The following is a 27,452-nucleotide window of genomic DNA, read 5'->3' as shown; positions in this document are numbered from 1 at the left end:
TGGCTGCCACATTTCTTGAAAAGATAATGCACAATGATCTTGAATAAAGTTTGCCAATTCCCCCCCCGCCCTCCCCTCCCCCAGGGATTTAGTTGCCTGTTGTATCCTGCAATAGTCCAAAATATAATAGAAAATTATTTGTAAAAAGATTCCTGTGTTTTCAGTGCATTAGGTATACTGATTGTTTGTTGGGAGTGGCGATTGATTTATTGGTCGTAAGTCCTCTAGCCATGAAATTGATCGCACATTAGCTGTGGTTCCTTTTGTTGTAGTTTGTAAGGTTTCAAATGTCATAGTTGTATCTGGGCCTTTGTAATACAGGATGATTGTCAGTGAGATATAATGGGACACAACATGCCTATGTGATTTCCTGAGCACATGTGGATATTTAGCTTTTTGGGTTAAAAGACCATGAATCCCCAGTCCGTTAGGGTCTCTTTCACTGCTCATATCCTTTGGCTGTGGTTTGCATGCACCATGTAGTTCAGGTGATTTGTAAATCTGAGTTTTTTTGTGACAGCAATAAAGCAAATGGTTGCTAACGATTGTGAATCGAGATCTTTTAAATCTTGGAGATTCTCTTAATGCCAATGATGCATGAGTAGGGCTTGAATTAGATAACAGGTATGTCGGAGGGCTTGGCTTCTAGTGATTTTGCTTTCCTAACTTCGCCATTCATGATCAGTTTGAGCAGCTCTGCGTCATTAGTTTGCACTAGAGATAAAATTGCATTCGTTTGAATGTGTTTTTTGATTGTTTTTAGGACATATAATATGCGTCCTTGACTGCAAGGCTTCACTGTACGATGATTGCATTATTGCCATTGATGTACTAGAGGTGGATAGCAAGGCTGAAATGATCGGGATAGGCATAATTGTTGGCAGACACTCAGAAGCAATGCATATCGTTATTGCCATGTGTGAAATAGGAGTGGGCTCCCTTACTGCGGCTGTAGTATTTTTAATTTGCTCATTGTGTCTTAGATGTCTACTTGAAGTTTGTTGTGTCTGCTTTTCCTGAGTTTTCAGTAGCTAAGGTGAATTGAGGTTCACGTGTATTACAGGCAACCGTTTTTGTTAATAGTTTCTTAAATACAGGGAATGTTTTCCCTTGGCTCCAGGATGGTTTGATCTGGATTTGCTTGATTGGGACCTAAATTCCTCTTAAGTTTTTTTGTTTCTTGAGGCGTCTTTTGCTTAAGTAAGGATCAAATCCCTCTTGAAGGTCTTGGAGGTCTTCATGTGTCGACAACTCAGCAGGTTTTCCAGCTTGTGGGGATTGTGGGACTAATGAGGCTACTGGAAAGTTTATCATACTTGAATTCGTGTTAGTGTTGTTGGGCTCCAGTAATTTGATTCAATCGAGGTACCAGTTCCTCTGGCTATAGAAGGTGATAGGTGATTCTTTGTGGGATCCGCTATAAGGTTTTTACTTTTACTGGTCGAAGTTGTAGAGAGTTGACAATATTGTCCAGCCACTCGAGATTGCTTGAAGCAGTTGGTAATTCGCTCAGGTTCTGTTTGATAGAGGATAGTACTTTAGAATATTCTTTCATCAGCGCCAGTTTCCCAGCAATCTGTTTAAGAAATGCAACCTACTCTGATACAATGGAGGATTGATTTGTTAAAATGTCTAACATTTGTGACAATTTATTACTAATTGCTTCCATTGCGGTCAACACAGGAAAAAGTCGGGGTGGGTCTTCCTCTACCGAAGATTTTAATTTATGCTTTCCCCCGATCGAAGGTTGGTTGTTTTGACCTGACCCTAGATCTGAATTATTGGGTTTTAGAGCCTGTCCATGTGAGATAGTATAGTCTGAATTGCCTAAGAGATCCAGTTCCTGCAGTTAGTCAAGTGGTATTGAGTTATTGAAAGGGTGAACTGATGTTTCAACTTGATCAATTTCAAGGAAGGTGTCCGTGCTTCCTGGTACACTGGACTTGCGACCATAGATCGAATCAATTGCAGAGCTGGGTTCGGTGTCTGCATTATTAGTTAAATCCGTAGTTTCTTGATTTACATGGTTTTCTGCAGAGGGAGACCCCAAGGGTAAAGCAGTAATAGCTGACGTCATTGTAGCAGCTTGTGGATTCACAGTGGATGCCGAAGATAGGCTTGATTGGTTAGTTGTTGCCCCTTCCAACAACAGTGTCATTGTCTATGACTTCACACTGAAAGGCATACCAAAGGAGATCTCTTTTCTCCTAAAACAGTAATGAATCGATTGCTGCTTTGTGTTTACTGTCACAGCTGATACAGGTGGTACTGATTTTGACATTGGGAACCTGCCTACCTTGACACCCTCTCCAGCTGAGATATCTTGAGTTGTGTGCTTTGCGTTTTGTCCCTCAGTTGGGTCTGTAGTAGTTTTTTTTATAGATCCCTTGTAGGTTCCCTTGATTTGTTCAAGGCTATAGAGCTCAGGTTATGTGGACGCTGGTTGCCCGATTTTTGCAGAGTGAGTTTTCATTTTCCAGCCGCCAGATTGGTAGATAGTATAACACAACTTTGGAGGGGGAGGACTAAGCAGTGAGCAAGCTGCACTAGCGGCTGGGCTGGCAGTTTCCACACAACCCTACGGTACTGTACCTATTACACAGCTACCTTGCCACGTAGCTCCCGTCTGATTCTCTGCACTTCGAGAATCTCTCCAAGCAGTGTCCGAAGGTCTTCAGTTTGGGAAAGTGGGTTGGTTTGGAAGGAAGTACAGAGAGGTCGCTGACACGAGATAAGAGAAAATGTGGCTCATTGTGGTTTGTTGCGGCTCCTAAATGCTTCAAGCTCGCTTTTCACTTTTTCACAGCACTTCCCACTTCACTGGTTGCAGGTCTCTTTTGTAATCCCCCCATTTTAATGGCATCATCAATTTTAATTGTATGCTGTGGAGACTGATATAACCTAGTTTGACAGCATAAGACGGATGTATGGAGTGGGCGTATGGTAGGGGCTGAGCTGCACTGTGAGAGGGCAGCAATACTCCATGGACAAAAAGACAGAGAAAGCTGATGCCGTACGATGACAAGTGATGCTATGAGGTGCGGTCATTGAGCCGTTGAGCACCAGTGGGTGCCTACTAGTGAAACACAGGCACAGGGGGGGGTAGGGGGTTCCCCCAATTGTTCTGCAAGCGGCACAATGAAGAGGGGACTGCGGGTAGTGGAGGGCAATGCCCCGCAGCGACACTGCGCGCCCGAGCAGCTCACCGCTTATGCTCTCCGCCCTACGGATCCGGCTCAATTCTGCCTGACCCCTCCTCAGTCACATGCTGATTCACAGAAATGTTGCCTATTGGTAGGGCAGATCCTGAGCCTCAATCTTTAAAGTCTACACCTTCATGCGTGGGATTTGAGCTGGGCTGTCTGAGCACTTTTCAGCTTTTACCAGAGCTGGTAGATGTGATTCTTTCTGCATGTTACCCCTCTACTAAATTGATTTATTCAAAGAGGTGGGGCAAATTTGTTCCCTGGTGTGTTAATTTAGGGGTTGGTCCTCACAAAACAAAACTTATACTATGCATTACAGTTTGCTCTGTCGCTGGTTCAACAAGGCTCAACTGTAGTTATGGTCAAGGAGTATCTCTCTGCCTTGCTGGTGTTCCTTTGAGTACTAACTAGATCAACCCTCCATATGCAAATCTCTGGTGGTTCTAAGATTTCTAAAATGGTTGACAAATATGAATCTGCCAGTACAAATGGGATCTTAACCTGGATCTGATATTTTGTTTGAACTCCTGTACATTAGACATTTAACACTAATAACCCTCAAGACAGTTTTCTTGGTGGGCATTACTTCGGCTCATCATTTTATTGAGCTTCAACCCCTTTTCACATGCTTCTTCCCAGGTAAGTTAGTGCTGCGGTGGTGTCTTCAGTCCATTCGGGGCAATCCATCACATTACCAATATTCTATCCGCCTCCTTGTCTTTCTAAGGAAGAACAACTGCGCAGGCTGGACTGTAGAAGAGCGGACGATTTGTATATCAATCGCACAAAAGACATCAAATCAGATGGCCAAAGCTTGATTGGTTATACCGGTTGTTAAAAGGGTAAAGTGGTCCAAAAACCACAACCTCTAGATGGGTCATCCTTGGTATTAAAATTTGCTATGCATTGGCTAAGAAAGAACCTCCTGATGAATCGGTGCTCATTCACCCGGAGCGAATCTTCCACAGCAGTCGTAGCTAGAGGTGTTATGTGCCCAGTGGAAGTAACTTGATTGTTAAATTATAGTACAGTGCCTACAATTGTGTTCCACTAAAGCATAATGCGACTAAAAACATATCTGTGCTTCTCCCAAAAGGGGTTTCAAAATGTCACAATAACAAGCCAGTTATTCCAGCTAGAGAAGCTGTCCTCACTTTGCATGCATTGTTTTTTTCTATTTACAAAACTAAACTGTGTAGATCAACAAAACAGGTTGTTGCTTATGCTGTAGCAGTAGAAGGGAAACCTCCCTTATATCCTGCTGATTCACGGCCAATATCCAGTTTCTTACCAGGAGGTGAACAGACTCTCTTGTCCATTTTAATAACCTGTGATGCGTTGTCAGGAGCCCTTCTGTGTAACAGTCTCGTGGTTGAACGTTGGAAAGCAGCTTTACCGAAGACCATTCATCCTTTCTGCAGAGGTTATGGTCCTGATGTGAATGCCATCAAAGGCTCTTCACAATGAATCCCTTCCCTAGATACATGCGAGGCCCACACGTCCCTCTTGCATGCTGTCAAAAGCCATTCAAATGGGTGCTTTAAGTTTGTGCATTGCATTGAGGGCACTTCCACTGGGCTGCGGTTTATACGTCTTGGGAAAGTGTCCGTTTGTCACTTATTGTTGATTTTTGTGCACATAGATGCTTTTTTGGCATTGAAGTGCAGTAATGTTAACAGTGTTGGAAATTGCTTTCGTGGATGATCAGTGTCTGCAGAGAATAATTCTAAAACACATGAATCCCGGCGCTGAGTCAGTGGCTAAAGGTATGCAACCCTTTCTCCACCTGAGATGGGAGATCTTTGAATGTTTTCTGATTCGTTTTGAGCTCTGGCTGGGTATACATGCATAGGTTGTCTGATCTCATTATAGCCATCACAGGTTCATGCCAATGTCTGCTCTGGCTGTTTGCAGCCTTTTATTCTCGTGCATTGTAGTTTTCTTTTTAAAAAGGTGGGGAAGCATATGGCATATTGGCATTGTATTCTCCAACTTCAGAAGTAGCCAGGGCTCCAGCATGATCCCGCTGTCTGTAAAACTGAGGCCAAGGAGCCCGAATGCTGAAAGGCCTGCCTCGCTATTAAACACGTAAGGGTCCATTTGCGGGGCCAAACTGGGGACTTAATAACATTCTACGTTTTGTGATTGTTTAGTTTGGAAGCTTAAAACTGGCTCAGGGGCCACAAGTATTTATAACTCGCATCAAACTGTTTTCATTCAGGCAGACAGGCAAACCACAGAACTTTAAACCTCTAGTCATGAGAAAATCAAAACTACTGCCTTCCCAATAGGAGGTGACCCTCTCCAGTTAGCCAAAAAAGTGTAATTTCATCATTCATTCGCTGGCATAGTCATTTAGAAAGCCACCCCTGCGGTGTAATGGATTCCGGTACGTGGGCTTTTGTGACATGGAATGTTTTACATGCTTTATAGCTTTGTTTACAAATCAGTCTGTAAAATTCGTTTTCTCGAGCTATGAAGCTGATTTCGCTGATCGGCAGTTCACTAAGTGCACATAGTGTTTTATTCTGTGCATACTTACTTAATATTGATTTCTTTTATAGATGACTTTGAGGACGGTTTTGACCCTGTAAGTCCAAGTATTTCTGTCAGCATAAGGCCGATTCCAAGGCTCACGGAAAATGTAAGTTCGTATTTATAACTACAAATATTCTTTTTTAGCAAGCCAAGTTTATTCATAGTGTTTCTTCGCACTTTTCTTAACGTATATTTATGCTAGCATTCAAGTATGTCAGTATTCAGATTTCTGTTCCTGGATGTTCGCCTTCCTGTTTCTGTTGGTGATGTAATTAAAACAACATAAACTAGCTGTAACAGAGTTGTATAAAGTGAATGAAATCGTGGGAGCAAGTTTAACAAGCATTTGCAATGCAATAGGTCTTGCATTTACGCGAGTTTGAGCTATTGTCATTGCAAACGACAATGCCTTTTATTTTCGTTTTTAAAACATAAATAAAAGGCATTGTGATTTACAATGCCAATAGCTCAAACTTGCGTAAATGCGAGACCTATTGCATTGCAAATACTTTTTAGGACTTGTGCCCTGAACAGGAGGTCAGGGGGGTGATAGACCTGCATGACAGAAGAAGGGCGGGGCAACAGAAGGGCAGGGGTGGAGACAGAAGCATGGGTAAAGACTACGGCAGGGGGAGAAACAGAATAGGAGGGAGACGGACAAAGGTGCAGGGGTGAAAGAGAAGCACGGGTAAAGATACAAAGGCCGGGGAGAAACAGAGTGGCAGAGGTATAGACAGAAGCACAGGAAAGACAGGAAGGCAGGGGAGATACAGCAGGTGAAGGGGAGAAACAGAAGGGCAGTGGTACAGACAGAAACTCGGGTAAAGATAGGAAGGCAGGGGAGAAACAGAAGGGCAAGGGGAAAAGCAGAAGGGCAAGTGGAGTGAAAGGAGGGCAGGGGAGAAACAGGAGTCGGATTAAAGACAGAAAGTCTGGGAAGAAACAGACGGGCAAGGAAAGTGACCGATGGGCATTGAGGAGACAGAAGGGTGTGGGGAGAGAAGGTTATAGGAAAAACAGAATGTTGGGGGCAAGGGGCACGCGAGGTGAGAATCATATGGTTGTTTAAAGAAACAGAAGGGAAGGAGGCAGTACAGAAGAAGGGCAGTAAGAAAAGGTTAGGGTATTCCTAGTTTTCATCCTGTTCATAGGGGCTGCACGTAATTTTACTGTTTATGGGTGGCGTGGGCTCAGTGCGTGCACCAGAGCACACATGGCGGCGGTACGGCGCTCATAGGGCTGTGCACAAGGGATCCTGTTCACAAGTGCTGTGCATTATTTTACTGCTTATGGACGGAGCATGCCTGGTGCGTGCACCGGAGTTAACATGTTAATGTGTACAGCGCTCACAGAACGGGTGACTGCTCCCATTCACACGGGCTGCATGTTATTTACTTCCTGCCAAAGCAGTAGCGGGCAGGAAATGTGCAACTAGGTTCAAAAGGAACAGGGGAGTCACGGTGCTTAATTCCTGACAACCTGAAACACTCACTAAAACGGTCGTTACTGCTAACCCTGGAAAAATGAGTCTACGTCATTGCTCAAAATATAGAACTGGCCATGACGTCCCCCTTCGTCTGGAGTTACCAGTGCTCGTGTAGACCATAACTTTCTGTCACACGAAAATATGCAAAAAAATTGAGTTCATGCCAGACGCGCGCCATTTCCGGTCTGACAGTGCCTCCGTTTTTAACGGGGATATTTGGGTAGTCGACCAGCACCTGGCCTTTCTATTTCCGGTCTGAAAACTGGCATCTAATCTCTCAGCTCACGTGTTTGGCTGTAGCTTTGTTTACACATGTCCAGGTGAGTGAGTATGGCATCTCACTGCCCTTCCTCTTGGAGGTCATTTTCTGCCTCGGCTCACTGACGTCTATCCCGGGCCACCTGGTGCTTTCCGTGTGCAGCCAGCCACTCGTGCTAGACGATGACCCGCCCCTGGCGTCTGATCATTACATTCCCAAGACGAGGCTTCAACGGCTAGGTGTGGCACACATTCACAACACCATGTGTCGTGAGTAACAAGCAGCCCTATGTTTGCCATGTCTCATAACTCTCAGGGCAAAACCCCTTCACGCACACCCCAGACCTTGGGCCAAACGTGTAAATCCCTACTTGGAAAACTCTGCACCCCCACGCCCTGCGTTCAACACAATATAATTAAAAGAGGTACAAGAATACACAAAAAACTGTCCAGTTGTTTATACGGGGAGGACACAGCAAAAAGTATGTGGGAGCTGCTTAGTCAAGCAGAAATTTAATATTTTTGTGAGACAAAGTATGCTTAGCAAGCACTATAAAATCTGCATCATGTTCACTGTTTTAAGCTAGATGGGTGCAATCTAGGGAACTGGTGTCACTCCCCATTTAAAACAAGCATTTGCAATGCAATAGGTCTCGCATTATAAAAGTTTGAGCTATTGGCATTGCTAATAATAATGCAACACCAGTAGCGCAAACCTTCAGTAATGCGAGACCTATTGCATTGCAAACGTTTTTTGTTTGTTGCTTTTTTATATAGCGCGACTTGACCCAAAGGCATGTTGTATTGAGTTCAGTGCAATTATGTGGTATGTTATTTGGCACGGAGTGGTATTATGCGGAGTGTATTTATGTTGCATTAAGTAGAGAGTAATTATGTGACGTTGAATTATATAGTATTGAGTGGTATGTGGAGTGCATGTATGTTGCATTGAATACAGTAATTATGTGACGTGTAATTATGTGGTACTGAGTGGTATTATGTTGAGTGCAGTTATGTTGAGTAGAGTGTAATTATGTGGCTTGCAATTGTGTGGCACTGAGTGGTATCGGGGCGTATTTATGTTGCATTGAGTAGAGTGTAAATATGTGATATGTAATTATGTGGCACTGAGTGGTATTATGTGGAGTGTATGTTGCATTTAGTAGAGTGTAATTATGTGGCATGTTATCACGTGCCACAGAGTGGAGTGGAGTGGAGTGCGAGAGTGAGAGGGAAGAGGGATAAAGAGAGAGAGGGAGGGAGAGAAAGAGAGCTAGAGAGAGAAAGAGGGAGAGAGAGAGGGTTAGAAAGAGTGAAAGAGAGAGAGAGGGAGGGTTAGAAAGAGTGAAAGAGAGAGAGGGAGAGGGAGAAAGAGAGAGGGAGAGAGATAGAAACAGGGGGAGAGAGGGAGGAGAGATAAAGAGAGAGCGGGAGGAAAAGAGAGAAGCAGGGAGGGAGAGAGAGACAGAGAAAGAGAAATAGAGGAGAGAGTAAAAGAGAGAGAGAGAGAGCAAGAGAGGGTGGGAGAGACTGAGAAAGAGAGAGAGAGAGAAAGAGGAGAGAGATGGAGAGGGGGAGGAGAGATAGAGGGAGAGAGAGAGAGAAAGAAACAGGGAGGGAGAGAGAGAGAACGAAAGAGGAGAGGAAAGAGAAAGGGAAAGAGTGAGAAAGAGAGATAGAGGGAGAGAGAGAGAGCGGGAGGGATATCGGGGTGATTCCCACTTCCGAAATGAATAAAGTAAGGCCGTGAGAAATGTGGGGCAGAGGGGTCATTATGTCACAATCCTCACACTGTGTTTCAGGTCTCTTGTGCTGTGATATTTAGTCAGAGCTGCAGTTAAAAATGTTATGCTGCAACTCCTGCTTTGTAAAATTAGGATAAGAGCAAACTTGGCACCTCGCTGCTGCCCGAAATATCATCATTTTGAGTTTAACAAGGGTCAGAAAGTACTTGAGACAAGAGAAGCTGTTTAAATGCAGACAAACATAGATGAGCAACAGCTCCTAACAGCCTTCCAGCAGCTTTTGAGTGCTATGTACCTGGGATCAGACTGGTCGCTCTCGTCTGGCCCAAAGTAACCAACTGCAAACTGAGTGAAATGTTGACATTAATATGGATACACTAACAGACATGTTCCAGTCAGGAAGGCTTTAGAGACGAGTACCTCATTTAAATAAACATGTTCAAATCGGCGAGATTTTAGAGAAGAGTGCGGTTCTTTGTAAATATTACTGGGAACAATTAAACTGCATTTCCTGGGATGTTAACGCTACCTTCAGCAAGGCAAAAAGAGCCTTTCAAACATGCAAGCATGAAAGGGAAGGATATGCGGAGTGCCGGGCAGTTTGTTACAGTAAGGGGGTCACATTGGGGGAAAGACTGTAACTACTGTGATAATACCAAGCTAAGCCACCCGTGACTCTGGGCCATGAACAGCCGAAAAACCCCACCTCTTTATTACAAGCGTGCTGAGCTACAAATCCGAGCCGCCAAGGGAAGGGGTGGCAAATGGTGAGCACTTTCGCGGCCGCTTTGATGTTCTCAGTGGCTGCGCGGCTCACTGAGAACATCAAAGCGGCCGCAAATGTGATCACACAGGCTGACAAATGGTGCGCGCGCACGGCGCACATGCACTGTATTTGGAGGCCTGAAAAGCACTAGTCTGAACTTCCAAATCCCCGTTTACTAAAGCTCTCGCCAGAGCAGCGCTAAAGCGCTGGCTCAGGTGAGACCTACAAACATGTACCCTCCCAACAGAAAATTAGTGCATGGGTGTAACAAAGGTGCATTTTTATTTAAACTTTTTCCATTGTAACCACTGCAGCGGGCCGTCGGGGGTTTTGTGGTGTTTTCAGCCGTCGAACAATGCCCCGCTGTTCCCCTTTCTGATTACTGTGCTTAGCCATTAAAGAAAAATGTCTGCTCGTAGTCACGAAGGCTGCAGGAGAGACTGCAGGCTGCTCTTAAAAGCTTTTGAAGTCGAAAGCAGCCAGAAGTATGTGATGCCCTAATTATCTTATTATCAGGCGCATAGTTTCAGTATCTGGAGTGCCGCATCAGTCTAGGCCCCTCCCTGCTGCCTCTCCCAGCCCAGCCTTTCAGAGGCGCTTCCCTCCCACGGGCTGTCGAGGCTGCCAGCAGCCCTAAATACAGCCTACCAGAGCAGAGAGAGTGGATCAGCCTGCACCCAGTACAAGACTACTCTATTAAAGCGTGTATACAACTCGCATGCATGCATGTGAGTCCGGTAAAAGGTGCATTTTAGGGGCCTTATTGCATACCATGCATACAAAAAGGTATGCAGCCATGTCCACCGACTCTGGTGAGCTGGAAGATCACTGTACATTTGTAAAATATTCGCTGAGGGATGAGTCCCTGAGCAAACAACATGGCCGCCGGGGCGCACTGCTGCGCAGCAGTGCCCGCGTCTGAAAGATCCCACAGTGTGCATAACATAGTGCTGCTTACTGACTAAATGAAGGAACAGTATAACGCCGCAAGGAAACGATCCAGTCCGGGTGGGCGGGGCCAAAAGGAGACAGGGCGGTAATAAAGAAGTCTCATTTTGAATAGGAAGCCAGCGTTTAGCATAAACGATGAGTCAGCCAATAGGAATGATGGACGGGGCTTCAGGTCCCCTTCTGAAATCTACTCGATTACAATAAGCCTCACAGAGCGAGCATCGCATGCACGCTGCAACGCAGGTCTGCGAGACCTAAAAAGGCCAGTCAGTGTCTTAGTCTCTTGGTAATAAGGAGTAGTCTAGCGCTTATCAGTTTCATTATAGTATTAATTACTGTGATAGAACTGCCCCATCCCTTTATTAATTAGTTATAAAGCTGTGATTATGCAGAACTCAGTCAAGAAAGGGTGGATCTGCTTCCACTCCATCGTCTGCCTCCAGAGGTCCCAGTGGTGACACATGCTTCCTTGGCCGGTGTAGGAGTGCAGCACGGCTCACTCTAAGCAAGGGATTCTGGTCCGATTTTGAAACCACACTGCTTGTCAGTGTCCGGAAGCTGTGTGACATTTCAATGTCTTATGTGTGACGTTATGAGCGACTCTTCATTATATATTAAACAAACACGTAGTGATAGATTCCTTACCTTAGAAGTACCCCCAGGCGTCAGACTGGATCCGGAAAGTTTCCATCAGCAGTACCCCTGCACGTCGGAAGGTGGCGTCATGCGGCTCCGCGTCTGTCGTTGGCGTCGTGGTCGCCGAGACGACGTCGCAGCAGCTCATTAGATGCCGCCCTCGCTCGCTGACGTCAGTTCTTTCTTTTTCCGCGCCATCAAGCGCAGGTCCGGAGAGAGCAGTACCCCAGTCACTTTTTGACTGAGTTTTTCAAGGTCTTTTTGTCTCTATTTTTTGAGTCAATCGACTCCTGGTGTGGTATGCCCGGCTTCAAGTCCTGCGGGGATTGTCATCGCATGATGTCGGTGACGGACCCACACAGCGTGTGTCTCTACTGCCTGGGGCGCAACCACGACCCCTAGTCGTGCCCGACTGCCAGGCCATGGCGCCGAAGACTTAGCGGGAGCGGTCCCGAAAGTTGCTTGAAGTCCAGCAGTCAGCTCCGTGCCGCTCAAGGTCCAGGTCCCGTGGGAGGTCGGGGAAGGCCAGTGGTCTTGATACCTCTCCTGACCTTGGCATGCTCAGTCCTACTACCGTGGCTATGGAGGAGGGTGCAAGTTATGCAGTGGTGTTGCATAGGGCGGCCGAGGCCCTCCACCTCAAACTCCCTACAGTGGCCGTCGGGACTAACCTGACGGAAATGCTTCAGCCAGCGGCTACCTCTCCGGAGCCACTGCTGCCCTTTAATGATGCACTTTCAAACGTTCTTTTGGGCACCTGGTTCAGGCCCAACACAGGGACACCTGTGGATAGGAACGTGGCCTGACGCCATCGCCCGGCCCTGGGCAACCCCCTTTTCCTTTCCCACGCCTGGCTGAGGACAACTGATTTTTCTGGGGATGTCCGGAACACACTGATGGACATGTCCTTTGATGGCATTCACCTTTTCGGCAACAAAGCAGAGAGAGCGCTTTAATGACTCGCGGGCTACGGCCAAGTCCCTGGGCCTTTCTGCCACGCACCCTCATCCGCCTTCTGCTTTTTGCTCATTTCGTGGCAAGGGAAGGGGCGCCCGACACGTTCGCTTCAGAGCCACAGGCCTGCGCAGCAACATTCTCAGTGCAGCCGCGGATGTGTGACCCGCCGAGGGGGGGGTCAGGGGTCCAGCGGGCGGGTCAGTCCACCTCCACTCCAGCCACCACTGCCTCCAAACCTTCCTAGTCTTGTTTTTCAGTCCCATTGAATGCCAGTGGGCGGCAGGATTTGCCATCTGCTCCCCCACTGGCGCACCATCACTTCGGACAGGTGGGTTTTACAAATAGTCTGAAGGAACTACTCCCTCCCCTTCGACACTACCCCTCCAGTACCACCTCATGTCGGGGGATCACTTGGCACTTCTTCAACAGAAAGTCGCGGCCCTCTTGGCCAAGGGATCCATCAATGGCGTTCCTGTGCCAGAAGTAGGACATGGTTGTTTCTCCCACTACTGTCTGGTGCCCAAGAAGGACAAGGGCCTGCGTCCTATCTGAGGAGTTCCAGATGTTAACTCTGGCTCAGGTCTTGTCTTCCCTCGACCCTGGAGACTGGATGGTAGCGTTGGACCTGCAGGACGTATATTTCCATATTCCTGTCTGCCGGCCCACCGGCGTTGCCTGCGGTTTACGGTAGTCCACAAGCACTTTCAGTTTACCGTGCTCCCCTTTTGCCTTACCAGGGCCCCTCGGGTGTTCACGAAAGTGATGGCGGTGGTCGCAGCTCATCTGCGCAGATCTGGGGTTCCAGTCTTCCCCTATCTCGATGACTGACTGTTGAAGGCGGGCTCGCCCCGGACAGTCGTCTCCTGCCTCCAGACTACTGCCGACCTCCTGCATTTGCTGGGGTTCTTCATCAATGTGCCGAAGTCGCACCTGATTCCGTCTCAAAAGCTCCTCTTCATCTGAGTGGTTCTGGATACGACACACTTTCGGGTCAATTGTCCCGAACCGCGAGTCCAGGATATTCAATGCTCTGATTCCGATCTTTCAGCCTCTATCCTGGGTTTTGGTCAGAATGACCCTGAGGCTGCTGGGCCTCCTGGCCTCCTGTATCCTGCTGGTCGATCATGCCAGATGGCATATGCGGGCTCTGCAGTGGGACCTGAAGTTCCAGTGGGCGCAGCATCAGGGGAACCTGTCCGATTACGTCCAGATCTCGGAGGGCACTGCAAAACAGCTGCAGTGGTGGCTCACAAACCGGCATTGGTTCAATGGCAACTCTCTCTCCCTTCCCCAACTGGAGCACACAGTGGTGAAGGATGCGACCCTCCTGGGATGGGGCGGCCTACATGGGAGAGGCTGAAATCAGAGGCCTCTGGTCTCCGGCGGAGTCCAGGCTCCATATCAACCTTCTGGAGCTCTTGGCAATCAGACTTGCACTGAAGGCATTCCTTCCCTCTGTCAAGGGGAGAGTAGTGCAAGTATTCACAGACAACACCACCGCCATGTGGTACTGCAACAAACAGGGCGGGGTGAGGTCGTGGACCTTATGTCAGGAGGTTCTGCACCTCTGGACATGGTTGGAACATCAGGGCATTTCCCTGGTGGTTCAACACCTGGCAGGTTCACTGAATGCCAGGGCAGACGAACTCAGCCGCTGGTGCATGATGGATCCCGAATGGCTTCTTCAATCGGATATGGCGCAAGGTCTCTTTCAACAGTGGGTAAAGCCTTGGTTAGATCTATTCGCCACTGAAGAGAACGCGCAATGTCAGCAGTTCTGCGCGTTGGAATTTCCAAGGCGGCACTTTTTGTCGTTAGTGGAGTTGCGGTCTGTTGTACGCCTTTCTGCCTATACCACGTCTGCCCGGAGCGCTGAAGATCATCAGGCACGACCGGGCCCAAGTCATTCTTGTGGCTCCGGACTGGGCTCGAAGAGTTTGGTATCCCGAGCTACTCAGTATGACTATCGATCCCCCGATCCGACTGCCTCTTCGGGATGATCTTCAGTCGCATCAGCAGGTGACGGTCCTCCACCCAAACCTGTCCATTCTCCACCTCTTTGCGTGGAGATTGAGCGTCGGCAGTTGATCCCTTTTGACTTGCCTCCTGAAGTCTGTGATGTCATTCGGGCAGCCAGGCGTCCCTCCACTAAGTTGGTATACGCCTGCAGGTGGAACAAGTTTGTGGCATGGTGCACAGCAAAGGCTGTGGATCCCCTCTCTGCCCCTCTTTCTGAAGTCCTACTGTTCCTTCTTTCTTGGACCCAGCAGGTCTCTGCTCTGGGCACTATCAAGGGCTATCTTTCTGCTATTTCGGCCTTTCTCAGGCTTCCTGATCAGCCCTCTCTTTTCAAGTCCCCTGTTGTTAACAGATTCCTCAAAGGCATTACTCACCTTTTTCCTCCTGTTCCCTTCGTAATGCCACAGTGGGACTTGAACTTGGTTCTCACATTCTTAATGTGCGCTCCCTTTGAGCCTCTTCACTACTGTCCTCTTCGTCTGTTAACTCTGAAGACTGCTTTCCTGGTTGCCATCACCTCTGCTAGGAGAGTGAATGAGCTCCAGGCTCTTTCTTGCAAGCCTCCTTTTCTATCTGTCCACCGTCTGGACCCAAAACGTGCGCTCTCATTTTACCTGTATCGCACACAACAGTTCCGGGTAGATGACCAGCTCTTTGTTGGCTACGTTGGCGCCAAGAAAGGTCGGGCCGTACACAAGCAGACTATCTCCAGATGGGTCGTCTTGTGTATTAAAGCCTGTTATTCTCTGGCTAAAAAGGAGCCTCTGGTGGGGCTGCGCGCCTATTCCACCAGGGCGACGGCTGCCACTACGGCATTGGGACGTGGTGTCCCCATACAAGACATCTGTCAGCAGCTACGTGGGCCTTGCTGCACATTTTTACTAAGCACTATTGCCTGGACAGCCAAGTCCAGAGAGACGGCTTCTTTGGCCCTTCTGTTCTCCGGGACTTCCTGGTGTGATCTTGGTTCACAGACGCACCACCGGGGTTGGTATTGCTGGGCAATCTATCACTACGTGTTTATTTCAGATGAACAAGTTACTTGACTTCGGTAACGATATATCTGTAAGAAACATTAGTTAGTGATAAATTCCGTACCGCCCCACCCATCCTACCCGTTCTGCGAACTGATTTCTAGGGTTAAGGTCATCCCTTTCAGGGCCCTAGTTTCAATGCACCAGTGGTCAGTATCTTGCATGGCTCTGTGTTCCTGGTGCGGAAAGTCGTGTACAGAACTGACGTCAACGCGCTAACTCCCTCCTGCAGAAATACACACATGTGCAAACAGAATTTAAAATAATGTATAGGTTCTCTTAAGTATGTTTTTGAAAATGTATGACTCTCAAACATTAACATCTGTAAAACCATGCTTGTCTGATAACTTTAACAAGCCTAGTGAAATAAAGGAAAACTACAATTCTCTGAATGCATAATGTTAAACGAAGTCTCAAGGCTAAACCATCGATTCCTCACTTTGCAATTTATGATTAATAGAATAAATCTGTATGTTAAAAAAAAATCATATACTAATGCAACAGTAGACTAGCAATCATTTCCTTCCGCTCAGATTGTTGAAAGTCAAAGAAGGTCCCCCCAGGACTTTAACCAGTGAGGTCAAATTCAGGACAAGTCGTGACAACAGTGGCTCAAACTTATGTGCTCCCTTATCTTTAAAGGATGTCATAACATTCAGTCTCAAAGATAATACCATCAGTTCAAATCTCACTCAAGTGTCAAGAATTACAACCGTTGTATAAGAACTACAAACACATACAGGTTGGAAAATGCGATGCAAGTTATGCAGTAATACTCCACACTATGAAACCAGCAAAAGCTGGTCTCAAAGCCTCACTTCATGTGACTCACACTCATTACTTTCTTCTGCCAACAGAACTGTGCATTCTAGGACATACAATTGGTTTTTTTCTTCTTAAATTCATGGTCACCTCGACAAAACATGCAAGTGGTGTTGGAATAAAAAGCCTGATTTGCCTACGAGTGTCACATCTATGAGAAAAAATCAGATTTTACTTGGAAAACGGTAATATATCTAAAGGCAGACTCTAGGTAATTCCACATAACAAGTCTACACGTTCTGGAAAACCCATGAAAGCTACTGTACAAGTCTGAGGTATCATAGTATTTATTCATGTTTGAAATATAATGATATTCCATATTGTTCATAGTTAAAGCCCCATGATTCAAAATGCCAGATTCTGCATCTCCTTGAGTATACATTTTGCAAATTACTATTGTGTCTTGTGCAGGCGGGCAAAAGTTCCAAGAGGGCAAGATTTCAAATTCTTTGTTTGTAAGATCAGTAAAACACAAGGACAAAACATGTGGGACAATGTTTAATTTTGATGGAGTCTATCCAGGTTTAGCACTGTCTGGTGCAAAACTAGATGTACTGTTTAATTATTTATTTAGAGAGGCCTTGCGCACACACGAATTGCAAAACCTCCGAGTACACGAGGTACACAATGGAAGTTTTAAACCCGGAAAACATAATGCAAGCATAACAAAATACTGGTGATCAGACACAGAAGCACCTACAATTAAATACCACTGTAATTTGTGCCTGCCCTCTCTGTTTTAGGTATAACTCTAGAGAGTAATTCTGTAAACAAAAATAATTTAAGGAATGTCGCACGTTGATCCGGCTTCAGTGACCCCCACCCACCATCCTCACTGAATGGTGCCTCTGCGGTGTTCGGCCATGCCGGGCTGTGTACATAGGGGTGAGAAGATGAGAATGTGAGGGGAGCTCGCCATCTCTCCTCCAGAACAGTGTGGTGTTACGTTTCTGAGAGATAACTCTCCTGGACTGTAGATTGCCAAACAACACAGTAATACTTCACACATATCAAGCTCGGTCCTGGTCACCAGCTGGGAAAATGCTACCAGTGGTAATGGAGTACATAGCACATGCAGTGGCGTCACTAAGGTTGGTGTCACCCAGTGCGGGTAACTCATGGTGTCACCCCGTCAGAACTTTCCGCATGGACCTCCTCCGCCCCGAGTCCGCCAGCGGACACAGTTGGCAAATAACAGGACCATACAGAATCCTTAGTAACGTTTGACAATGGGCTGCTCTGCTAAATTGCCTCAGTGCTGCTGGTGCCGACCAAAGTCGGTTTCTGGCGGGGTTATGTGCACGAAGCACCACTTGTCTCCTCTGGCGACAGTTATGAAAAAAAATGCACAAAGTTGCCGCCTCACTGTTAGCTTCACCCAGATGGCCAGTCAGTCACTGTGTGGTGCTTTCGTTTTGGTGGTATATGGAAGAACAATGGTTCCAGTGGATAATAAAAAGAGTGATTTAAGCAATATATACGCACAATGGCAATAGAATTGAAAAGGACTTTGTAATGTCAGAGGACAAAATGAAATCTCTACACAGTTGAATCAATACTGTATTTTATACAAAGCAGTAAATAGTATATACACTTCTTTTAAATCACAAACGTAAAAAAAAGTTTTTGGGTGCATAGTGTCCCCAAGTGAAAATTGGAACCAAAAAGTGACTGTACAAAACAATAATGCTTTTTAGAAAAGTGGGTTTCCATAAATAAGAAAAGACAGAACGACCATGTCAATACACTTTTTTAACAGTCTACATATGCAATGATACAGGCGGAATTGTGGTCTGTTCTATATGCTTGTCGACGGCGTTTCGACCCTCCTGTGAATGCGGGGTCTCTTCAGGACTAAAGATGCTGGGACATCTACAATAAATTAATGAAAGTTAGCATAAGGCCCGTGTACCGGCACAGATGCGAGAAACTGTAATGAAAGGCTAAGCTAAAGGATGGTTACCTAAATGTGAAAGGCGCAGCCTAAGTGAAGTGCCTTCGTGAAAAGTGAAATAAAGAACTCACGTGAGGACCCAGCCGGGTTCTACAATGATAATCACAAGGGACAAAGGTGCTGTTAAGTAGTTGCAAAAATAGTTGTAATTGCAAAGAAATTAAGATACATACTCCAGCACTAGTTAGCTGTGAACAGTGCGAGCCATGACTGAAAAAGCAAAGTGACAGTTTACCTCACGTGATGGGCGGCCGGCTCTTTAGATAGGAAAACAGGGCTGAAACGGCTCCTCAGATGTGTTGCTACAGCCGTAGCAATTGGATTCCCCTTATCTCATCTCGTCGTTCAGGGGTGTAGAATGAGATAGTCTCACAATGAATGGCTACGGAGATAATAATGATAATAGCGGGTCGGTATGGGCTGAATGGGCGGAGGGTGAATAAGTAAAGGGGCACTGTTATACAGTGCGCATTTGTACTTACAGTTAAAGACGGACCAATCTCCGTGTACGTCGATGCAGCGGCCTGAATATGCTGCAGAAAAGTGAGCGTACAATGCGCTCTTGGTGTGATAACGGCGAGCGATAGTCGTCCGCTTTTTATATACAAGAGATGCCGCCAAAACGGCCTGACACTCAACACGTAGCGTTGTAGAGCGCTGATTCATCGTACTATCGGGAAATCGGTGTGCCGATGTGATGGAAACTGAGGAAAGACTTAGCCCCGTAACAGAGAAGTCCGCGGTGCAATGTAGCTGACTACTGGTATTCTAGGCAGATGGAATAACATCTATTACTAATATGAGAGCTTGGCTACTAAATGAGGAGACTTAGAGCATATAATGAGGGTGCTCCTTGTTGTGTTGTGACTTAAAATAAATTACATTGGATGAGGCCAGTTAAACCTGCAACATGGGCGCAATATCTGTCATATATCCTCAAATGAAGGAAATATGCTCCCATTCTTCGTGTTAGAGTCTAGGCCATCCTAGGTAGGATATAAAGGAAAAAGGAATAAAGTGAGAATGTTATTGACATTGTTATGATAGCACTACTGAAAACGAGGACCTTCAGATGCTGTGAACCTAGTTGAACTATGCATCATGGGCACATTATCTGTCATATATCCTCAAATGAAGGAAATATGCTCACATTCTTCGTATTAGAATCTAGGCCATCTTAGGTAGGATATGAAGGAGATAAGAATAAAGTGGAAATGTTATTAACGTTGTTATCATAGCGCTACTGAGAACAAGGACCTTAGCACATAGGTGTGCTGGATGTAATTAGCGTGACCATATGATATGGTGCCTTGTGGGAGTGCAGCATGCAGGTGCCATGTCCAATCTTCAGGTAATGGATAGATGGAGCGTGTATCATTACTGTAAGGTGGTAACATAGCCTCTCCATTCCTCAGCGGAATTCAGGCCTTCTTCTATCGAATTGACCTTGTCTATCCATCTACATTCTATACGTTGTAGCATGTTGGTTATGTCGCCACCTCTTTCTGGTAGGGAGGCGATATCAATCACTTATTCGTTTTGGTGGTGGCAGCTGCAAAATAGCCACGCAGTCAAGGTGCGGCCCCTCAAGTCCACGTGTGGGCACTACCGGGCCTGAATTTGTACATTTTTCATAAGCATAGTTCAGAGAGAGGCCCGCTGAGAGATCACGTGGTACACCCGGAGATTCAGAGACCATCTCGTTATGGTTAAAACCTCGGCCACAAGGCACAATAAATATAAGCTTGGATCATGAATGATGTTTTTATTTTTTTATTTTATATTTTATTTATTCTGGTCCGCAATAAAGAGAAAAGCAAAACAAAGTTACACAGCGTAGCGTCATTTGGTTCATACATGTTCATATCTCAGAGGTCTTACATATATGACTGTGCACAAAGTTTACAGTACAGTAATTGTAGAGCGATCCTCCCCCCGCAGATTCTCTTGCCTGCCACTGTTACACATTTTTTGCCATATACATCCCTTTCACAACAAACCGTCCCTGCGTTTCTCAAGCTTTATCCGTGCCCTATGGCATGAATTTAGTCACTATCTTGTGAGGATCTAAGATATTGTACAAAAGGATCCCAGAAGTCTCAAGCTCTTGAGGCCTGAGGTATTTCTTCTGCATACGTTTCCAGTGTCTCTTTACAAAAGGTCATATCCGTTAACCAGTCTTTGTATCGTGGTGGGCGCTTGCTACCCCAATCGCATTGCAACCCGGCGTTTAGCCAGTAGCAGCGCTACAGCCAGCAGCTTACGTCTTCTGGCTGGCCGAGTCTTGTAAAGTCCCAACAGACAGACCAGTGGAGCATTTGGGATCTGCTCAGATAGCATGGCTGTAAGGGTGCTAGTGATTTCTTGCCAGTATAATGTAAGTTGATGACATGTCCATGCCAGCTGCATTTGGAGCCCCACATCTATGACACCTATTGTCTGGTCTAAGTCCGCATTTATGTCATTTTGCTGGGGTGTAGTATATTTGATGGAGGAACTTAAAATGAATAATATGCAAATTGCAATTTGATGTTAGTAGCTGCAGTTGTGTGCAACTAAAATCCCAGTCCTTATCTATAGTAGTTCCTACTGTCTCCTCCCATCGCTGAAGCGATTTATTCTGAACCTGACTCAATTCCCCCTGTGAAGCGTTATACAAGCGTGTCACTAATCGTTGGTGTGTGGGTGCTGTTAGCAGGATTTGTAGTGCATTGAGCTGTGGGGGTTCATCCGGGAACAATGGGTATAATTCCCTGACTGCCATACGCAGCCTCAGATACGCAAATATTTTCAGTGGTGTGCGATGTACACTGAGAGAAGGGACATTTTGTGAAATGAATCGATTGTGTGGAAAAATATCACTCATAGTCCCCAGTAAAGTCAGCATGTTTTTCTTCTGCGTGACTGTTGGGCATGAGGGGCTATAGGCAGCGCCGGAGCGTATTTCTGGAGTTTCCTTGCGTGCTGTGCTAGCGTGTACCATGCTCTTGATGTGCAAGTTGCATAGTGGATCACGTCCCTTGGGGTGTGTTGCTTTGGGTCAGATGTGTATGTAAGCAGTGGAGAGGGTAGCACGCTTTCATGTTCCACAGCTATGTGTGGTATATGTGCATGTGGTTGTGTCCAGTAATGGGTATGTTGGTCCGGCGCTCGAAAGCCTCCTTGATGATATGGCTTGGTTAGAACTTTCCAGCCAACTCTCACCTGCTTCCCGGCCCAAGTTAGGCGCTGCATAGCTGTGCGCAATTTGGAAAACAGCGCTTGTGTGAGCCAAATTGGAATATTCATAAATAGGTAGAGAAAGCTTTGCAATACCACCATCTTTGGTATGTCAATCCTGTCTGCCAGGGACAGAGGTAATCTTATCGAACGATCTATCTGCTCATCCAGTTTTGTTAGTGCTTTACCATAGTTCTCCCGAATCACCATTTCTGGATTCCTGTGCACCCATACACCAAGGTATTTTACTGGTTCGGTCTACTAGTGTGAGAGGTATGACCACCGATTTGTCCCAGTTGATACTGAGTCCCGAATACCACTCGAACTGAATGTATTCTCTAATGAGTGGATTTAAGTTAGTATCCGGGTGCCTAACATAGAGGACCATATCATCAGCATATAATGATATGCCGACTGGTCGAAGCTGGAATTGGAGAGCGGATTCAGGGTGTTTTTGACGAATTTTACATGCTAATGCTTCTAGTGCTATTATAAAGAGGAGCGGTGAGAGAGGACATCCCTGTCTGGTTCCACGGCTTATTTGAATTGGGTCAGATGTATTCCCATTTATTCTAATGTGCGCGCTGGGTTTAGCATACAAAAGCGTGATCCAACGTAGGAAAGGTTCCGGAAATCCCATCCTACGCAGTACCGTAAAGATAAATACCCACTCCACTGAATCAAAAGCCTTCGCCGCGTCCAGTAAGGCTGCGGCTGCTGGCAGTTCTGGGTTTAATTGATGGAACATCGTGAATATGGTCCTAAGGTTTCGCGTAGTGGATCTAGTCGGTATGAAACTGGCCTGATCCGGCAATACGAGTTTCTGCAATAGAGGTTGTATCCTTGTCGCAATAATTCTAGCTAAGATTTTTGCGTCTATATTAATTGAAGACATTGGGCGGTAGGATTCGCACTTGAGGAGGTCCTTGCCTGGTTTGGGGAGAGTGATGAGTAGCGCCTCCCTCAGCGAGGTCGGCAGCATACCCTCTTCAAATGCCTCTTCATACATCACGGCTAGGTGTGGGATCAATAGATCTCAAAATTCTTTATAGTATTCCCCAAGGAGGCCATCCACCCTGGGCGCCTTGTTATTGGGCAGAGAGTTTATCGCCTCTTTGATCTCAGCTTCCGTAATGTGATGACAGATATTAACGATGGTCATCCGACAGCCATGCCAGTGCAATGTCATCTAAGTATTGGCAAATATCAGGAGGGGTCACAGTTGTTTGCTTGGAGTACAGGCGGGTATAATAGTCTGCGAAACAGTCTAGTATTGACGGGGTATCAAATGTAGGGTTCCCTTGCACGTTTGTTATTTGTGTGATATATGTAGATTTATGTGGCGCTAGTATTCAATGTGAAAGCGCGCGTCCTGGCCTACCCCCTTCCCCATAGGTGCGTGCTGAGTATCTCCGTGAGATATATCTGAGCTCATTGTTGGCATACCCATTGTAGATATCTACCTTCTGCCTAATGTCCGCTAATGTTTTGAGGTCCTGAGTGGCCACAAACTCCCTCCTTCTCTAACCTTTGAATATCCCTTTCTGTTAGAGCTAATTGCTGTTGAATTTCTTTCAATATGCCTGCATGCTTGCCTATACAGTGTTCCCTGATGGTAGCTTTAAAGGCCTCCCACAGTGTTTTTGCACTTTTGACGGATCGTGCGTTTAAGTCAAAGTATTCAACTATAGCCTGATGCAGCTCAGAGTGGAAGACCTGGTCAAGGAGTGCTCACTGTTGCAAACGCCAGGTAAACTGACGTGGAGTATCTGAGGGAATGGCATGCACTAGTCGAACAGGTGCATGGTCTGATAGCGTCTTGGGCATATGGTCTATCTGAGTTGTCCATGTACTAACGTCTTGTGTAGCTATTCAATAGTCTATTCTCGACCATGTATTGTGCACCGTGGACGTGCATGTGCCTTCCTTCTGCTCCAGGTTTCTCAAACGCCACAGATCAATCATTTCACATTCTATCATACCTTCTCTAAGCTAAGCGCCTTTGCCGATTGTCTCCCATAGGGTTTGTTACCTGTGGACCTATCTAAGGCAGGATCTAAGCACGTGTTAAAATCCCCTCCTCATATAATGTTTGTGAGTGGCAAGTCAAGCAATTTAGCCCATATATGTGCGAAAAACAGCGGCTCGTTAGTGTTTTCGTACCATATGTTGTGACTATTGTTAACGCAGTGCCTCCGAAGTTTCTCTGTACTATAGCATATCGCCCCTGGTCATCTTTGAGGGAACTAATAAGTGTGAAAGGAACGCTGTGGCGAACAAGGATTATTACTCCTCTGGCATAAGTAGAGTAAGATGACGCCATGCGGTAAGTGGCCCACCTCGCACCTATTCCGTTTTCAGTGATATTTGTAAGATGTGTCTCCTGTAAACAGGCAACGTCTACCCTATATTGGTCTAAGTATGCCATGACCTTTCGTATTTTCTGCGAGTTGTGACGGCCTCTCACATTCCAGGTCAGAAATGTTAATGGTCTGGTGCAACCTGTCATTTTATCCATACGCAGCATTTTCCGTGAATTGAACATGCAGATGACTTATGTGTTGGACGTTGCCATGTATTATGCTATCTGTTATGCAAATGCTGACCAGGGTTTTCAAATTAACTCTCCGCCCTCCCCCCACCCACTTTGCCATCCCCCCAACTGCTGCGAAGACAATGCCCATTAGAACAGATGGCTCCCCCTCCCATTGTTGCACCTCGAACTAGGTGTGGTGCACACATGTTGGCGGGAGCTGCCAGCCAAACATTCCGGCGGTATGTAATCACACGGATGGTCGCTTAAAAACACACAGCCTTGTGCACCCAGTTCCCTGTAGTGCCTAGGGGATGCCCTGTCTTAACCCCATCACAGTCTTTTTCTACGCTATTTCTAAACGGCCGTGCTTTATAGTGCACAATGTTTATCAAAGTCATTTAAACGAATAGCGAATTTTACACTTAACTTTGCGAACGTTTACAATGGCATATTCTTTCATTCTGCAACCTGAGTCCCACTCACAGTTTTGACATTTCGAAGAATAGGTCCATTGATTCGACATTGGATGTGTCCTGTTGTTCGTCCGGGCCTCCCCTTGGCGATTTTCTCCGGGGGGCCTGGGATCTTCTGAGCTGGAGAAACTTGAGTGCATCCTTTGGTTCATTAAACACTGTGGTCTTGCCCTCATCGGTTATTCACAATCGCGCCGGGTAAATCATGGCATATGGAATGTTCTGTTCATTAAGCTTCTTTTTTACTGGCAGGAACATTTTTTAAGCTTCCTGGAACTGTTGTGTGAAGTTGGGATATATAGAAATATCCATGCTTTCATGCTTCAGACTACCCAGTTCTCTGGATTTGCAGAGCGCCGCATCTCGATCCCGATAATTCAAAAGCCTGGCTATGATCGGCCTTGGTCTGGCTCCTGGTGGAGGCGGTGGGGCCAGTGACAGGTGCGCCCGTTAGACAATGAAGACATCGGCGAAAGTGTCCCTTCCCATCAGAGTCGTTAGCAATCTCTCAATGTATTTTTCCATCTGGCCTCTGTTCGTCGTCTCCGCAATGCCCATAAAACGAAGATTGTCTCGTCCTGACCGAGCCACTGAGTCTTCGGCCCTTGCCATTAGGGCTGTTAGGGTTTTGTCCATCTTGCCTTGTCGCTGATCCATTTGTTGCTGTCCATCTTCAGCGTCGGAGATTCTGCGTTCGGCCATGTCTATGCGCTCTGTATGCCTGTCCAGCCTCTCCGACTTCCGATCTATCCTGTATGTGAGGGTGTCTATTTTCCCATCAATGTTTGAGTGGGCTGTCTGGATTGCTGCAAACATTTGGTGCACATCCCCTGTAGCTTTGATCTGCGTGGATTGATGCTCATCCTGGGCCGCTCTCTGTTACCTTTTTGTTTTTTTGAAATTGGAGCTTCGTTGGTTTCTGTCCGGTTTTTCCATGTTCCTCCTGGGGGATCACGTGGTGGGTTGCGTCCCCCGGGCTCCTCCGAGGAAAAAGGAACAAAAAGAGCGCAGACTATTCTTCTTTTTACCCCCCTGTCGTTGTATTTGGCAAAAGAGATCCGTTCAAGGGGCTCCTGCTGCGCACAAGCGCAGTGCCCAGGACTAGGAGTGGGCAGCGTCTCATGATTGAATACCCTACCAGGCGTTATTTCTGATATGTGCACTGTATGCTTGTCCCTAGCGTGCCCAGGGGACAACCAAATACGCAGCACCCCCACTGTTCTGATATGATTGTATGTCTCCTAACTGTGTTGCAGCATCTGCGTAGCCGGTCCTCGGCACAGACCCCAACAATGGTCGACCCTTGGGTCCTCTCCAGCTGACTCCCGGGTGCTCTGCCAGTTCGTTTAGTGCACTTGTCTTCCAGTGTGAGCACCCCACGACGCTCCAAGATGGCGGTAGTGGTCCAAGACGAGAGCCACCACCGGCCACACAAGGATCCGGTCCCCCCCCACGTGAAAAGGGGTTCACCCCGCAGACTCAGGCCCCATTCTGTCCGCTCATATAGGCCGCCCCTATGCTTGTATGTGTATCGGCGGCAGTTGAGCAGGTATGTGGTCCACCGTGTAGGGGCAGCTGTAGCTTGGCTGTGACTACTGTTGAAGCGAGTGGGTCTCTCCGATGCCCTCTCTCACTCACAATTAGTGCCTCCGATTTTGCCGGCAGCTCGCGCCCATCGCCGCTCTCACTGTGTGCGGTAGGCCCAGTCTTTTCGCAGTTTCGGGCCAGCTGCCCCAGGCTCTTGCTTACTGCCTGCAGTGCCGGACCGCAAAGACCTCTCCGGTGCAGGAGCCATCCTCCCAGCTCGCAGCCCCGCAGATGCCTGATCGGCACCCGCCGTCAGCCCCCAGTCAGCGCAGGCCTCACCTCTTTAGGATATATGTTATGTTATGTTATGTTAATGAGTTTTATAGCGCGCACAGCTACTCGTGGGAGTGTCCCGGCGCGAGCCTGTAAGAATCCAGAGAGGGAAAAAGTTAAAACAAGAAAGTTTTGAGCTGCTTTTTAAACTGACTAATCTCTTTAATGGCGCGTAGGGAGACGGGGAGCAAGTTCCAGGCCATAGCGGCCTTGAACGCAAACGATCTGCCCCACATTCTCTGGAGGCGCACCCGAGGAATTTTTGCAAGCAGCTGAGAAGACGATCTCAGATGCCTGGTAGGCACATAAAAGGCGAAGCGGTTCCTAAGATATGGCGGGCCACCAGCATATAGGGCTCGATGGGCTATCACCAAGGCCTTAAACTCCACACGCTTCCTTATCGGCAGCCAGTGGAGTGTGCGCAGATGATGAGCCATACTCCTCCTCGCCGGAATATTCAAAACCAGCCGGGCTGCCGCATTCTGGACCACCTGCAGTTTTTTGAAAATATAATCAGGAAGGCCCAGATACAGCCCATTGGCATAGTCAACCCGGGAGAGGAACAAAGCCCGAACCACTGTTTCCTTCGCTGATCTTGGCAGTAGTGGGAGAAACTTCTTAAGAGACTTAAGTATCCCAAAACAGCACCCCGTCAGTTTTTTGATCTGGGTTGAGAAGGACAGCTGCTCATCAAACCAAACCCCTAGATTTTTAGCTGGGAGACCTGAACACAGGGGTAGGGGAAAGTCAGAAGTCCTAAGTAGTTCCCTAATGCGAAGAGGAAAATTAATATAGAGAAGGATTTCAGTCTTCTCCTCATTACATTTTAGTTGAGCCGCCGAAAGTCATTGAAAGACGGCTGTCAGGCACTTCTGTACCCTTGCGATGGAAAAATCCGATTTACCCCAGGTAAACAGAAGCTGGGTGTCGTCGGCATAGGCCACAATCTTTGCTCCACGTGCCTCCGCCAGAGAAACCAGAGGGGAGACATA

General features: G+C 46.8%; 1 protein-coding gene across 3 annotated transcripts in view; it reads left to right on the top strand.

Moving 5' to 3' along the window:
- The window catches only part of CPLANE1 (ciliogenesis and planar polarity effector complex subunit 1), a 2,680,747-nt gene that overhangs the window by 1,087,796 nt on the left and 1,565,499 nt on the right, over positions 1-27,452 (top strand). For all 3 annotated transcript variants that reach the window (XM_085631095.1, XM_085631092.1, XM_085631094.1), the window contains exon 29: positions 5,771-5,850. In XM_085631095.1, the coding sequence (XP_085487221.1) occupies positions 5,771-5,850 (80 nt within the window). The remainder of the gene's footprint in view (positions 1-5,770; positions 5,851-27,452) is intronic.

Source organism: Triturus cristatus, chromosome 2_1, assembly GCF_964204655.1.
Source record: "Triturus cristatus chromosome 2_1, aTriCri1.1, whole genome shotgun sequence".
NCBI classification, from domain to species: Eukaryota; Metazoa; Chordata; class Amphibia; order Caudata; family Salamandridae; genus Triturus; species Triturus cristatus.
The sequence above is the reverse complement of the archived record's forward strand: the minus strand, read 5'-3'. Positions and strand labels throughout refer to the sequence as shown.